The sequence below is a fragment of the Xenopus laevis genome, chromosome 2S, assembly GCF_017654675.1.
Source record: "Xenopus laevis strain J_2021 chromosome 2S, Xenopus_laevis_v10.1, whole genome shotgun sequence".
Classification (NCBI taxonomy): Eukaryota; Metazoa; Chordata; class Amphibia; order Anura; family Pipidae; genus Xenopus; species Xenopus laevis.
The window spans coordinates 41,341,040-41,357,698 of NC_054374.1; the positions used below are offsets into that span (position 1 = coordinate 41,341,040).

General features: G+C 37.7%; 1 protein-coding gene across 3 annotated transcripts in view; it reads right to left on the reverse strand.

The window, feature by feature from the left end:
* wscd1.S (WSC domain containing 1 S homeolog) overlaps positions 1 to 16,659 on the reverse strand; it is a 102,580-nt gene that overhangs the window by 49,719 nt on the left and 36,202 nt on the right. For 2 of the 3 annotated variants that reach the window (XM_018249141.2, XM_041583704.1), the window contains 2 exons: positions 12,805 to 13,494; positions 3,230 to 3,344 (listed from right to left, as the gene is read on the reverse strand). In XM_018249141.2, the coding sequence (XP_018104630.1) occupies positions 3,230 to 3,344; positions 12,805 to 13,237 (548 nt within the window). In that variant the 5' untranslated portion in view covers positions 13,238 to 13,494. Of the gene's footprint in view, positions 1 to 3,229; positions 3,345 to 12,804; positions 13,495 to 16,659 lie in introns of those variants that run through there. The other variant, XM_041583705.1, reaches the window with a different exon arrangement.

Here is a 16,659-nt window from a genome sequence, read left to right on the forward strand (position 1 = left end):
TCAACATGAAAACTCGGGTACCAGAGTGATAGCTTCCCTGGATAACGAGAAGGCGTTCGATTCGGTGGAGTGGGAATACCTGTGGGCCACTCTTGAAAGAGTAGGGATACGCCGTGCCTACATTGACTGGGTACGGGCATTATACTTTAATCCCGTGGCTAGGATTAGAACTAATATTAACATATCCAAGTCACTCCCAATAAACAGGGGCACTAGGCAAGGTTGCCCCCTTTCACCCTTGCTATTTGCTCTCGCAATGGAGCCTTTGGCGTGCCGGGTCAGAGATTCACCAGGGGTAGGAGGTTTAAAACTGGGGGCCCTGAGGGAGACTATCTCCATGTATGCCGATGATACATTATTGTACTTGCCGAATTCTCACCGGGCCCTCACCTACGCTTTACAGATTATTGACAAACACACTGCTTATTCGGGTCTAAAAATTAATTGGGCAAAATCAGTTTTGTTTCCCATCGACGTGCGTCCAGCCAATTCTGCAACACAGACAATGGGACTTAAGTGGGGTCGACAAATTTAAATACTTGGGGGTGTGGATCAGTGCGAATTTATCGCAATATTGTGAGCTGAATATGCAACCACTCCTAAAACTTGTGGAGAAAAAACGAGACCTGTGGGAAAAGCTGCCACTATCTTTGATAGGTAGAGTTAATTTGGTTAAAATGGTGATACTTCCTAAATTAACATATATTTTCAGACAAACGCCCGTACTGATACAGAAACCTATTTTTACTAAGCTAAAATCCTTATTGATCTCCATTTTTTGGAACAAGGCCTCCCCAAGACTAGCTTTTACCACACTGCAACTCCCTACTACTCAAGGGGGACTGGCGGCTCCGAATCCCTTTTTGTATTATGTGGCTGCTCAGTTGGTGGTGGCAAGACAATGGGCCATTACCCCCCTGCGGAATGCAGCGGTTACTTTAGAAGCTCAGGTTGTTGGGTCCTATGAAGAACTTAGGAATTTACTCTATAGGGGCACTAATTACTCCAATAAGGTAACTCCCCTGATGAGAACCACGGTTACAGTTTGGAACTCAGCGCTACAATATTACCCAATGGCAGACCATCATTGCTCAAAGTTTGCCCCTCTATGGTGTAATCCTCAATTGGCCCATTTTAAGCAGATCCCAGACCCACAGATATGGGCCCGACATGGTATCAAATATATAGCAGACGTAATAGTTGAAGGCAAACTGTTAACTTTTCAGGAACTGAAGGACAAATTCTCCTTACCCAATAACATGTTTTTTAGGTTTCTACAGATCCGACATGCTGTGACCGCTCAATTTAAGGGCCAATTTATTGAGACCACTCCAAACATTATAGATCAGGGGGTACATAACGAGGAGTTGAACAAACCTTTATCCTGCTTTTATAAACAACTGATACAAAAGTGCAGCTCGACCCTAACCAAATTGATAGTAAAATGGCAGCAGGATATCCCCGACTTAACAACTGAAACGTGGGAAGAGGTTTTAGAGGGGCTGTTTGAGGGTATAATAAGCACTAAAGATAGAATGACGCAGTTAAATTACTTACATCGTGTTTATCTTACCCCTCAGAGGTTACATAGGTTACACCCAAATGTATACCCGGGGTGTCCCAGGTGTTCCCATTCACCAGCGGGTTTCTTTCATATGGTATGGGACTGCCCCAGAATACAACAATATTGGGAGTCAATTCTACGTCAGATACAGGATAGGATTGGTATTCCGCTCTGGAGGGATCCCCAGGTATTGCTACTGCATAGGTTAGAAGAACAGGTTCCTATGAGGGCACATAGGACTCTGCTATCCATATTGTGTGTGTATGCCAAGAAGGCAATAGCCATGAAGTGGAAATCTCCATGTGGCCCAACACTTACCGATTGGGAACGTCTGGTTGAGAGATCCATTCCTTTATATAAACTTACTTACATGAGACGAGGCTGTCCGGAGAAATTTCATAAAGTGTGGGATATGTGGATTGAGTGGGAACCAGTGGTGAATCCACCGTGATACTCATACGGAGACCGATAAATACATAAGATTGCGAGCATTTCTTACCATTTCATGATTAAGATTTATTGAAACTACATAACACGATAAAATAAACAAATCAAAGGCTTATAGAAAATGGACAACAAACACCAAGACTGCTATCCTTTTATTATGTTTAAAGGTTTTCTTTTTCTTTGTTTTCCTTTTTTTTTCTTTCTGTTTCCTTTTGTATTGCTTTATTCACATTGATGCTTGAAAGTGAAATGTCCTTATTGTAATTGCATGATGACGCTTCTACTGTCGGATACGTAAAACTTTCATACCTTTGTCTTCTACTGCTTTATTCACATTACTGCTTGAAAGTGTAACATCTTTATTGTAATTACATGGTAATGTTTCTGATACCAGATATGTAACTGCTTTCATACATTGATGGATAAATAAAGAATTGTTAAAAAAAAAAAAAATGCTTGCTTATTTATGTAAAAATCATAAAGTAAAAAATAAGTAGGTATATTTTTGAGTTTCTAGGCTTACAAAACTCTAATTTGTGAGTTTACAAACTCAAAAACAAAAAAGATTTTACCAAAAAAGATCTAATTCTAATTCAAGCCTTGATAAATCACTCCACAATTGTTATTTGTGCAAATGTTAATTCTCTTTGAGAGACTTTTATTACATTTTCCCCTAATGGTGCCGTAAGGGATTCGTTATCCAGAAACCTGTTATCCAGAAAGCTCCATATTAAGGAATGGCCATCTCCCAAAGACTCACTTTTGTTCAAATAATCCAGATTTTTAAAAATAAGTTCCTTTTTCTCTGTAAAAATAAAACAGTACAGGTATGGGATCTGTTATCCAGAATGCAAAACCAGCCTATTGGGTTAATTTCATGTTTACTCGATTTTCTAGTAGACTTAAATTATGAAGATTAAAATTACGGATAGATACATTATTCAGAAAACCCCAGGTCACGAGCATTCTGGAGACCAGGTCGCATACCTGTACAGAGTCCCATATAAGCTAAGTCTTGTATAAAATAGGAATTCTGTAGACAATCCATTACTTGCACTGAGATATGAGCAAACTGATTAAAATAACTTACTGTCATTTACAGAGTCACTCTATAGAGACTTACAGAGTCAAACTGTAAAAAAGTTCCCCAGAAATCAACTTAAAAAATTAAATCTGAACTGATGAGAAAAAGTTAAATTCATTCTAAAGGCTCTTTACCTTTCCGCACAGGCATCCTGGCAGTGGCTTACAGTCATTTTCCGAAGATCAAAGAACACTGTAGCTTTGAGAGTCCTTTTCTCTGCGTTATCAACAAAGCATCCAACATATGTTCCTAGGTATTTAATAAAAAGTAAATGCATTTTAAAAAAAAAATCCAAATCCAAAAATAACTTGTAAAATACACTCTTGATAGCTGGGTTTAGTAATACCATCAGTTATAAACATTGCCGATTATGTTATATGATTATATAAATAATATATTGCATCCCAAACTCTGACTTCAATTACTTCCATTAATGAACATGGTCTTGTCTGTGTATATAAAAAAAAAAAGCCAGGCACACAATTGTTATGCTGCTGGCGACACAATGCTTATTATATTGTAGTGAATCATATATATTTGGGTGCATTTGAAAATGATCTATTTATGCTAAAATGTTAGGAGATAACCTTTGTATTTTGGTATCCAGTGGTCCATTTATCAAAGATCACCCTAACTTTAGTACAGGTATGGGACCTTTTATCCAGAATACTCGGGACCTGAGGTTTTCTGGATAATGGATCTTTCCATAATTTGGATATTCATAACTTAAGTCCACTAGAAAATCATTTAAACGTTTAATAAACCGAATAGGCTGGTTTTGCTCCCAATAAGGAGTAATTATATCTTAGTTGGGATCACGTACAAGCTACTGTTTTATTATTACAGAGAAATAGGAAATCATTTTTACAAATTTGGATTATTTGGATAAAATGGAATCTATGGGAGACAACCTTACTGTATAACAGGTTTTCCCGGATAACGGATCCTATACCTGTTAACTTCACAATATTTACTTTACCATCTCTCAAGTCTACTTAAATAGTTGCATTAAAAAATGTTGTCAGGATTTTATTGCTATAGTTTCAAAGCAACCTAATTTAAATAAGTGCAGGGCAGGGTGCAAAAACAACCACAGATGAAAAAAGTAGCACAACAACCTATGCAATCCCATCAATACAGAGCCAGCACTTAGCAGCATTTTATGTATGGGGGTAGTCTAGAGGAGGCACCTCCTTCCACCCTCTGACTTGCATATTATGGAAGTTTGGGAGCACTGCTGGGTGCAGAATGCCCAGGAGTCCAGTAACCTGTCCTTACTACCTGGCCTATGGCAGTCAGTAAGGACCAGGCTTTGTGCTCACTGTGCTCTAAACCTTGTGCCGGAATTATATATGATACACTAGATGCAGAACACAGTAAGGGCCAAGACATACCTCCATATGTAATAAAAGGCTCTAAGTTTGCCCAGGAGCGTTAAACCCATAGCAACCAATAAGATGTTTGCTTTTAAACAGGTGACCAGCAAATACTCCCTGCTGATTGGTAGCTATGGGTTACTACTCTCCTGGGCAAACTTAGTGCCTTCTATTACAAAACCTAAGTGCTTAGTGAATGAGAACCAAGATGAGCATTTTTTTTGGTAGCTTATAGGTGGTGTAACTACACAGTGTCCAGCCCCCCACCTCCCTGGGGAGGGGCATTTTTATACAGCAGACCCCACAGTCCAGGTCCCCCTGTCCACCACTGCAGGTAATGTAATAGAAAAGAGGTTAAAAGCAAAGCTGGTTGCTCATTTATTCAAAGTTAGAGATATAATTATTTATTGACCTCAACGATGAAAACTGGATAACTGCCAGTATCAAATGTTTGAATAACTATAACAGCATCTGTCTTCTATGGCTGGGAAAAAGCACATTCTCAAATACAAAAAAGTAAATTAGGAAAATATTATTTTCTTACTATTTCTTGCCCTTACAGTAACTACCCTGTCTTTCGCTGTTGCTTCAAGTGCTCCTGTGATTTCCCTTTTAACCTTTATAATAATAGCTCTGATTAATGCACTGTCTACAATGTGGAATAGTATTAGTAGCTTTACCAAAATCTTCTGTATATCGATGTAATTGCCTGATCAAATGTTTTACTCATTTGCAGATTTCAATAACAAGGCTACGCTTTCTAAACCAAGCGCATCAGTTTATAGTCTATAAGGTAACTTCCAAAAATATATTCTATTAGACTAATATCAAACTTACAGTATTTTCTTGTTTTCATGTTTTTATAAAACCTCCCTTACAGTAAATTTACATGAGCCTTTTGTTATCCAACACCCAACAGAAAAGTGACAGCAACAACACATACAGATACCCCATGTCGACATATACAATGTAAGGCTAGTGCCATATGTTGCGGATTCTTGGAATGCAGAAAAGCACAGGCATAGAATCCGCTGCCCTTATGCTCCTAACAGATTTTTGATGTGCCAGCAGCAGGAGTGATTGTATCGGCCCTGTTGCGGGCACACAAAGTGGATTTTTGGAGGAGAAACACTTGAGCATGCATTTTGGTTTCCTTCTCTTCCATTGAATCTCTTCAAATTTATTCAAGATCTAATTTGACAAGGGGTGCCCAAATTTGTGCTTTCAACTGTATGTTTTCACAATGGTGCATTTTAAAAAGTTTAAAGTGGGGTACGCTCTTAAAAACTTGACCAAAATGTTCTCTAAAGTTCCACATGGCACTGCCTGTTAATGCCCCTAAATTGATAATTGCTTTGAAATGATTTCTGGTACAGCCACTTTACAGAATTGTCTATTACTATCTGCTGTCATTACTGCAGGTATTGGTGAAGCTTTAGTACAAGGTAAAAGCTGCAATCTTCAGTCTTTGGCCTTCAATCCAAGAAATCAAACAGAGGGAATTGGCTTGGTTACTCAGACCAAGTATCCAGCTTACTTTTATTACACCCCCAAAATCCCATTTATTAATAATACAGGTATGGGACCTGTTATCCAGAATGCTCGGGACCTGGGGTTTTCCGGATAATGGATCTTTCCGTAATTTGGGTCGTCATGCCTTAAGTCTACTAGAAATTCATGTAAACATTAAATAAACCCAATAGGCTGGTTTTGCTTCCAATAAGGATTAATTATATCTTAGTTTGGATCAAGTACAAGCTACTGTTTTATTATTACAGAGAAAAAAATTTGGATTTTTTGGATAAAATGGAGTCTATGGGAGACAGCCATTCCATAATTCGGAGCTTTCTGGATATCGGGTTTCCGGATAAGGGATCCTATACCTGTATAATCAAAGTGCTTTGTTCAGCTGCATAACATAATCTGGGTCCGATTTGCAAAAGAAATCTTCTGAGGGGCCTGGCTCGCTCTGCTACCTAGATGCCTCCCTGCCCACTCATACTTGAATGTCTGCTGCTGACAGTTTCTAGTGGGTGCTAAGAGTTTCAAAACTAGGGTAACTACAGAGGAATTGAACCTGTGGTCCGGGTCCCCCGGGGTCTGCTTCCTCTATAGTTACTCCTTTGACTTTGCTATTTTTTGTTTATTTAGTGTATTTTTATGTATGTGTTTACATAGCCTCAATTAGCTTTCATCTCTTTTCTCTCATTGAGAGACATACATGAAGATGTATGAGAGACATGAAGATTTGGGGACATTTAGTCGCCCGGTGACAAATCGCCTCTTCTTCGGGCAACTAATCTCACCGAACTGCTTTCCCGTGGGCTAGAATCTAAATTGCCAGCAAGGTGGCACTCTGATCGCTTTGTTTTCCGAAGTTGCCTCACGCGGAAACCTTGAGCGACTTCGGGAAAACAAACCGATCCGAGTGCCATCCTGCTGGCAATTTAGATTCTAGCCAGCGGGATGCATTGCAGGGAGAATAGTCGCCTGAAGAAGAGGCAATTTGTCGCTGGGCGACTTATATCCCCGATTCTTCACGTGTATCTCTTCCCTAAGACAGCTACAGGCACTCCAAGCAGCAGATAGACTGATAAAGGGTATTTAATCCTATATTGGACAATGGCTCTAATCCTGTGAGTATATCTGAAATCCCTGCCATAAAACAACACAGGTAAAAGCGTTTTTGTTGTGCCAGAAAAGAAAAAGAAATAACTGTGCACCAGGAAATAGAATCCACCATGCACGCACAGAAGTAGTGACAGTGAACCATGTTAATCAAACCTATCAATTAAGCTGGAGCAAGTAAAGATTATCTTGAATGACACCACAAAACTAGTGTTCGAAAAAGCATTGACGCTATATTATATTTATCATATTTCATAATATGGCTACAGAATCAGTTCCCATGAAAAACAGATATTTCTTCCAGCAATGTGACTAACAGAGCATTCAGATGCCACTTTAACAAATTGGATATTGCATAAATGTCACTTCAACAAATATATCAAATGGACCATAGCAGGGCTGCTTTAAAATAATAAATGATGCTTAAATGGATATAAAAGGGATACAAGCTTTGCAATCCCTTTTAGTTATTCAATCAAGTGGCTCAAAGTTGGCAACTGATTCTGTATTGTGTATATCAAAGAAAATTGATTTTTTTTTTACCCTAAAACTGTTTAAACAACTGTCAGATCAAAATCCTTTTTTTCCTCACTCTTTCATCTAATGTGAGTTATAAAAATAATAATGGTCATAATACTTTTTCAATAACATAGTTGCAGGATCTTTAAATTACAGTTATTTGACAAAGAAATCTTATCATAAAGAGCTCACCGCACCAATTTTTAAAGAAACACTTACATCGCTTATTATTTTTAATATTGTTTCTTTAAATGTTTTATCCTTCTTGAAATACAGTTACAAAGAACTTTCCCTGATAAATGATCCCTGCAAATTAGAGTCAATTAGAATATGACACTTTATGGTTAACCCAGCATCCAGAACAAGTATGCTCCTCAGATCATTCTGTGACCACTAATGCCCTGTGGAATAGAATTTAATCTTTTTACATTTTCTTTCCCTATAATGCGGTGGTTTTCAGATATATAAGCTTCTGCAGTTCAGTATTTGGCCAACCTCCTCTAAACAAGGTTGCAGATACAGGTATGAAATCCTTTATAGGGAAACTTATTATCCAGAAAGCTCTGAATTTCGGGAAGGCCATCTCCCATAGGGGCAGATTTACTAAAGGGCGAAGTGACGTAACGTTAGCGAAAATTCGCCAGCGCGACATCATTTTGTAACTCTGGCGATTTACTAACGGGTGCAGGCGTAACTTCACTAGCGAAGCAGATAGACTCCAGCGGTAATTTGCTTCCTTACACCTGGCGAAGTTGCGCTCTGGCGAAGGGACGTAACTATGCAAATTCACTAAGATGTGGATTTTACTGAACGTTACCTCTTGCGCCAGACTTGCCTTTGCCACCTCAGGCGAAGCGCAATAGAGTAGATAGGACTTCCTCAAAAAATAGTTAGATTTTTCGAAGTATCAAAAATGCTGGCGACTTTTCATTTTCAGGGTGATAGGCTGCAAAAGATCATAATTTTTTTCTGGGTACCCGGACTCCCCCCTATATTTCCTAACATATGGCACATAAACTATACACTGAGATCATGTGTAGGGCAATATAACAACTTTATTTTATTTTTTTAAGGTTTCCCGGGCTTGTGTAGTGTAATGTATTTGCTGCAACATATACGTCCATTCAACTTTAACTTCCCGCCGTATGCAAATTAGCCAACGCTAGGGCAACTTCGCCAGTGTTCGCCGCCCTGGACGCAACTTCAGATTTTAGTGAATTAGCGTTATCCTGGCAAATTTACGCCTGGCAAAGTGTTGTGATGTGAGTGAAGTGGACGATATCGCAAATTTGGCACTTAGTGAATCTGCCCCATAGACTCTATTTTACAGTGGACCTGTCACCCACACATTAAAAAGCTGTATAATGAAAGTACTTGGCAAATTAAATATGAAACCCAAATACATTTTTTTCATTAAAACATCCATACCTTTTATAAAGGTGTTTAAATATCTGAGCTGTCAATCATATATTGCCTGCCTCTCCGCAGGGCAGACAATTACTTTCACTTTACATTCAGCACTTCCTAGATATCACTGCCCTCCTCACATTCCCCCCTCCAATGTTCTATAATTGTGTAAGGCACTGTGCATGGGCATTAGGTCCCCAATTCTGGTGCATGCACAAGATTTTGGGGTGAAACACAACTTGCCTTAATAACAGTGTCCATGAATATATACATTTAAATAATTTATATAGTGTAATTAAAGTTAATTTTGCTCAACTAACATCATAGAAAAGGATTTGGAATTATTTTTTAAGGGGATAAGTTTATTAAATTATTGTAATTTTTCAAAATAATTTCCTTTTTATTGGTAATAATAAAACACTAGCATCTGCTTTATTATTCTGCAACTATGATAAACTGTAATTAATCCTTATTGCAGGTTTATTTAATGTTGTCAATAATTTTTAATTGTCTAAAGGTATGGAGATCCAAATTACGGAAATTATCCTTTATCCAGAAACTCCAGGTTCCAAGCATTCTGAATAATAGGTCCCATACTTGAATATATAAACTTAATCAATTAACCTTTTACAGTACCATGATGTCTAAAGGAAAGCACTGTTTACTCCAAACCTCCAAGTAATTGGCCTTTTGTTTGAGACTTCTAGAACATCACAGAATGATCCTAATTCTATTCTAGCAATTCTTTCCACACAGAGCTTTGGCTCGTTCTAGAGTGATGGCGTTAGTTAATGACCATAACATCCCTGATATGTGAAGATTTAGATGAATTGTTAATCTGATTTGACTTGTATGTGCAAAAGAAACAGTTTAGACATCATTAAATAAGACTTTGATGCCCATATAATTATTCAGCAGCTAATGTCAGCAGCTTGAGCAGTCTTTAACATTGTAACACCTGCAGTACAATCCTCAACAACCAGCCCATTATCAAAATCTCGGAGGAACTGGGTCATCCTTTGAGCTCATGGCCCTAAGCACAATCGAATGTTAACTGAGTGCTTAATTAAAAATCACATCTTTAAAAAACACTTTCATTCATGCCTTGCAAAAAAAAAAAAAGTACCAGACCACAAAGCTCTCCAGAGCTCTATACTTTAGAGTACTTGTGAACAGTGAACTCTACACCATGTGATTGTGATTTTTTTGTGCAAGTGATTTGTGCATGGGCTCTAAAGGGCATAATTTTTATTCTAAAAATTGCACCCCTGCCTATAAATAAAGAGCCCTATGGGGGTTTACCATCAGCTTTTGCAAATTCCAACTACTGTAATGTATAGGCAATATGTGAACAATAAAGGTAGACCAAACCTTATGATAATGCATTGATTAAATGTAAACATCTTGAAGACTTGACTGAGACCTAAATAGATACTGACACCAGAAATGAAACCCCTTTTTTACATCTATCATAATATTGTCTTTGCATACTATCTATAATTTTGTCATAAAACTATATGTAGATTATTTTACATTACCCATCTGATCCCCCATGTTCCTCTTTGAGGGGGCTGCCATATTTGAGCTTCAGCAGTCTGTTAGAATTATAAACTCTAACTGACATGTTGAGAAGGGACAGTCAGGTTGACAAAACAGTCAGGCTTAAGAACTTCAAGTAAAAATTACTTACAAAAGCAGCCATATCAGTGAAAAATGACCAAAATGACCTATAGGTAACTTTTGATTTAAATTAATACTTTGAATAATAATTTTTTAATGTCAGTATCACTTTACGTGGATAACTAAGAAGACAAAAATAGTCTGTGATATATTAAAACCACTCATCTATTAAGCGCTACTCACGTGGCAGAGGGAATTAAAAACAAACATCAAACAAACTCAAACATACAGGGTGTCTTAAAATGCAGTCTTAACAAGCGACAACAGTTAGGGTCTGGCCACACGGACAGATTCGGGGAGATTAGTCGCCAGGTGACAAATCTCCTCTTCTTCACGGCGACTAATCTCCCCGATCTGCCTTTCCCTGCTTTCCGCTGGCTAAAATGAAAATCACCTGGGGGCAGGCACTCTGAGTGTTTCGTTTTCCGAATTCGCCCATAATTGCCTCACGAGGAAACTTCGGGTGAGTTCGGAAAACGAAGCACTCCGAGTACCTGCCCCCAGGCGATTTTCATTTTAGCCGGCAGAAGGCAGGGGAAGGCAGATGAAAATTTGCACATGTGTACGAATGGAGGGGAGGGGACAATGAATGGCAGTGGGCCTAGGGGCACACAATCTAAATCCAGCCCTGTGCATTGAAATGCACTGAATTCAATAGGTGTCAAAATATTTTTACGTGCAACAATTCTTTATATGCATGGCAATTATTTCTCACTCCAAATGCATTAAAGCCAATAGGCAGCTTTTTTGTCTTGACAACTTTTTTGTCTCAGCGACTTTTCTGTCCAAATGCAAGTCAATGGACATTTTTTCTTATGGCGACTTTTTTGTCTCAGTGACAATTTTGTCATGGCAACTTTTTTGTTGCAGCAGATTTTTGCCACACTTTCATGAAAAACTTTGCAGATGGCGAAGTGCAGAATTTCAGCATGAATCCATGCCTACTGAAAAATTTCGCTCATCACTATATCTCACTTTAAAGTAAGCACGTGTGAGCTAGGTAAACCATTTTTAAAGCACTTTTAGCATCTGCAGTATATCAGGTGCAATGGGTTTCTTGCCTGCTCCACTCCTCTCCCTGTTGCACAGTTGGAAAAATGTGTTCAATATTAAAGTCTTTAAAAGTAATTCCATTTGGAGGGGCCTCCTTAATAAATGCGTCCCTGCCTGTTCCCACCATGAAATGTTCCAATATACTTTTGGTAGTGTTGAATGGGAACAATGTAAGATGGTGTCTTACAGGTGCCATGGGCCCACCAACTAAATTTAAATTTGTAAGATGGGAGTAAGATGAAAATGGGAATAAGATAAGAATGATTAGATACAAATTTAGCCCTATGTATGGATGCCACCTGGCTGGTATTTTATAGCCTGGACAGGCCATAAATTACTTTTGTCATTTAAATGTAAGTTGATTTTTTTTCACACACTGTTACAATACCCATTGCAACAGAATATTTTTTTAAAATCCTCTTCACCAAATGATTTCCTAATGCATGGCCATTAATTTGCAATGGTTAAAACTGTATTATCCCCAGATTATTAACCCAGTCCATCCTTTTCCAAACCAGTAAAAAATTATGTAACATCATTTATTTTTATCTTGTAATATTTTGTTTGTCAACAACAGTGAAAGCTCTTCTTATGATGACAAATTAAAAATCCTTGATAAACTGAAAAAAAAAGATAAATATGGAATAAAGGTTTAAAATTATAATTCATTTGCTCTATGTATAGCACACAGCATTTAATCAAATTTTTGCCTAAGAAAAAAAGGTATATACATTATTTTACACTACAATTTTTATGTCTTGAAGGAAAGACTTAAAGGAGAACGAAAACCCCAATTTTTAGACTGCTAATACCAGGTTTTTAACTCAACTGAGAGTTACCAACCATAATGTTAAACAAATACGGAAAGTGCATAGAAAGTTAGGGTCGCTGACACTCATCATCAAAGAGAGCTTTTGGGCTTGTATTAGCAGTCTAATATCATCGGTAACATCTTAAATATCTCAAAGTGGTTACAGGACCATTCTGAATGTCTGCATACAATTTTTTATTCATATCCCCTTTAAAATAGAAAAGAAATACAATACCTTTGTTGACCAGTGTGTGCTTCAATACTTTGGATGGTGTGCCAAGAGAAGGATCCTGATCTTTTACAAAATTGTGAAACCATCTTCTCCTTAGTTGCCTTAGCTCTGAGTTGCGTGAAATCAACCAAAGTGGCTGATCTATTACTCCATGTCTTTGAGTGTGTAAGTGTTTAGTGTTTAATTTTACATCAGCCAATCCTTTTGGACTCCAGTATGTGTTCTGAACCATCCTATGATCAAGATGCTGATCGCCAAAACTGTCAGCTGATGAACCCTGATTACCTGCACTTCCTCGGTTACTTTGCTGGATGACCAAATAAGATCTCTGTAAAAGCAGCAAGCTTCCAGCCATTAGATAAGCAACAGTGAGAAAGAAGAGAAAAAACTGGGCCCGCCTTAGAAACTTCTGTAGGCTGAAGAAAGGTTTGGCCATGCCCACCTTAAAATCATAAAAATAAGGGGAGGGAGAAAAAAAGGGGGGAAGGGGGTGGTAGTAGAAATATTTTCAAAAACAACTGATTATAGCATCACTTTTATAAAAATCTGGTTGTGACCATTCAAAGTTCCACCTAAATATGACATATTTACTGCCATGGTGTAGAAAATTATCTTCTTCCCAAAGTCAGTGGATGGAAGTTAAAAAATGGCACCATTTTATTTCTTCATTTTGGCACTTTCACTTTGGATAACCTTATAAAAAAACAGAATGAAAAAGGCAGGTAAGTACTCTATTGCTGACCTATAATAATATAAAAAAAATATAATTAATATTTGGAAATTTTACAATGTAAATATAAAAAATTTATTAAGCCAAGACACAACAAAGAAGTGGGTAATATTAAACACCACTGTTACTATACACAGTAGTTCTTCAATGTCATTTCTGTCATTTTGCATTATATAAATCATTACTGTAACATTCATTTAAGGGGTTCAGAATGAGTTAGTCTCATTTATGGCCACAGTGCAGTGTGCAAAGTGCAGTTATTAGATGCTTATTGGCGTGATTTTTGTTCTGCACTCGATGTTAACAACAGCGATAGTGTTTGATTGCTTGGTGCAAGTTTTTTGCAGTTATTGATTGAACCCTGAAATTACAACCATGTCCAAGGTGGGGGTACTTACAATATTACTAGCGTCAATATGTATACTTGTTCATTATTTTTTTTATATACATAACATTTTTGAACTTGACATGAGGCTAGTCAATTTCTTACTTTCCCAAGTGCCCCCAGCCTTACGAATTGTACTCTAATAAGCTTCAACCTCTCTTTACTGCTGCACTGCAAGTTGGAGGGTTATCATACCCTTTCTTCTCCCCAAGATAACAGGTCTCCTTGAAGTATTCAACTGCCTGAACTGCTAGCAACTCAATTTTTCCATGCTGCTATCAATGTTCTGCTTTGAGCTAAAAGCACATGCTGGCAGAAAACTGTCCATACTGTCTCCAGTTCACTATTAGAAATATAAGAAATTTCGAAATATAGAAATTTATATTTTGTGACTGAAAAACACCTCAACAAGGTGCATATCTTCATATGGCATCAAAACTATATAACACTCAGCTGAGAATATAGTCTTCCTGACTACCCCATGGCCTCTTCCAGACACTGAACCACCACAAGGGTTAGAACCTTGTTCTCTAGTTTAGAGATAACTTCTCTTTATCAGTCAGACCACACAGCCTGCTTCCACATCAGCTTCACTGCTGCACATTCCCAGAAGAAGGCCTTTCTTCAAACACAGACACAGGCCCCTTAACACTCTCTCTATCAAGCTCAGGCACCAAAGGACACTTGGTTTCTCATACACAGGGAACAGCCAGAACTCCCAGGTATTAGCCCACACTCATTTTACCTCTACAGGCAGCTCATCTCTCTGGTGCCACCTAATCACCTGACCAGTGGTGTAACTAGATATTAATGGGCCCCATAGCAAATTATTTTTCAGGCCCCCAAGATGTCTAGAGTTTGACCTGTTTTACCAATATTTAATTAACTTCTATATGAATTAGGGCCTTATGGGGCCCCTATACCTTCTGGGCTCCCCTGCTTCCTCTGTAGTTACACTCCTGCACCTGACTGAGAAGGAAATATCATCCCTATCTCAACTAAGCATCCCCTGCAGCCCATACCATACAGTTTAAATGTACACTTTCTTGTACATTTTAATGCCAGACCAGTCACACTGTCGCTATACCGCATATATAGAAAATATCATATGACATTCCCTATAAAAATATGTGACAGTAAAACTTTAGCCCCCAAATACATTATAAACAGAGAGAAGAAATGGATACTATTTTCCACATTTAATACACTTTAAGAACGAAGTAAGGATGAAAAGAATATATTTCTACAACAATCTATCAAAGTACTGGGAACTTGCTTTAAAGGGGAAGGTTAAAACTAAGAAAGTCTTATCAGAAAGGTCCACCTAAATATACCAGTAAACCCTCAAAGTAATGCTGTTCTGAGTCCTCTGTCAAAAGAAACACTGCATTTCTTTCCTTCTATTGTGTACACATGGGCTTCTGTATCAGACTTCCTGCCTTCATCTTAAACCTCCTTGCCCCGAGCGTGAGCATGCTCAGTTTGCTCCTCTTGCCCCCTCCCTTCTCTGCTGTAATCTGAGCCCAGAGCTATGAGTGAGCAGAGAGAGACTCAGGCAGGAAGTGATGTCACGCCAAGTTAATATGGCAGCTGCTATCCTAAAGAGCTTCTAGAGCTTTTTACTCAGTTATGGTAAAACATTCTACAGAATAAATATAGCATTCTAGCTTGCATTAATGCAGCTAATCTATTGGCAATAAAATGCCTCTGCAGCTTTCCTTCCCCTTTAAGAAGAAGAAACAATACAAACATGCAAATTTTACAGATAATCAAATAGTGCTATTAGAATAAAAAAGTATGAATAACTGCTACTATTTATTTTAAATTTACAGTCAAGCAAACATCCAATTGGTTGCTTTGGGTTAGACTTGATGCAAACTGTGTGCCTTGTATTATATTACCCCATTTGATTTTTACAATTCGTTGTTTAAGTTCTGCTCTAATGGATATAATACATTGCATTAATGCTGAGGGCATAATGAAATCATGTTGTGTTTGTTGGCATGAAAGGAGCCTTAGGACTAACTCGGTCATAAAACTTTAGAAAAAAAATGCTTTTTCCTGCTTCTCAAAGAACTAAAATCAAAATGTGTGGGTTGGAGCAGAGAGATGCTGTTGATTTAGTTCATAGTAATGACATATACAGAGAAATAAATCAGTAATTTGCCCTCAAATGTTTCTGCCTGAAGATTACATTACATCAGTATAATACAGTAATATATCTGTTTATACATTTTAGCCATTACAGTTGAAACCCACTCTCACTCTTATCAGTTCCTTGACACCAAGTGAATATTCCAAAAAAGTCAAAACTGAATGTATTGTTCTCCCATTTAACCCATCGTTGTCCTGTCTTGCTTATACATACTCGTACATGTGCCTAAGGCTTTTAACAGTGATGCAAATTGTAGATTATTGTCTGCAATTGTATCAGATATTGGCTGATCAAAACCATACATGTACGAATATTTAGCCAGTCTGTTCAAAATAAAATTCTGAACTATTCTGTTCCAGATAAGAACGTTTAAAGCTTAAGAATTTCCTAAAAAATATGACCTGGGTGTACAGTTTAATAATCCCAACCAGAGAAATGGCCTGAAAAGGACACACCAAACAATAGCAGAATATAATATATGTTAGCATCAGTGAAACACTTATAGGTAGTAGATAATAATCACAGTCAAGAAATATAAACAGACAATACATTAACTTATTACGGTGTGCTTGTACCATTGCTGCTACA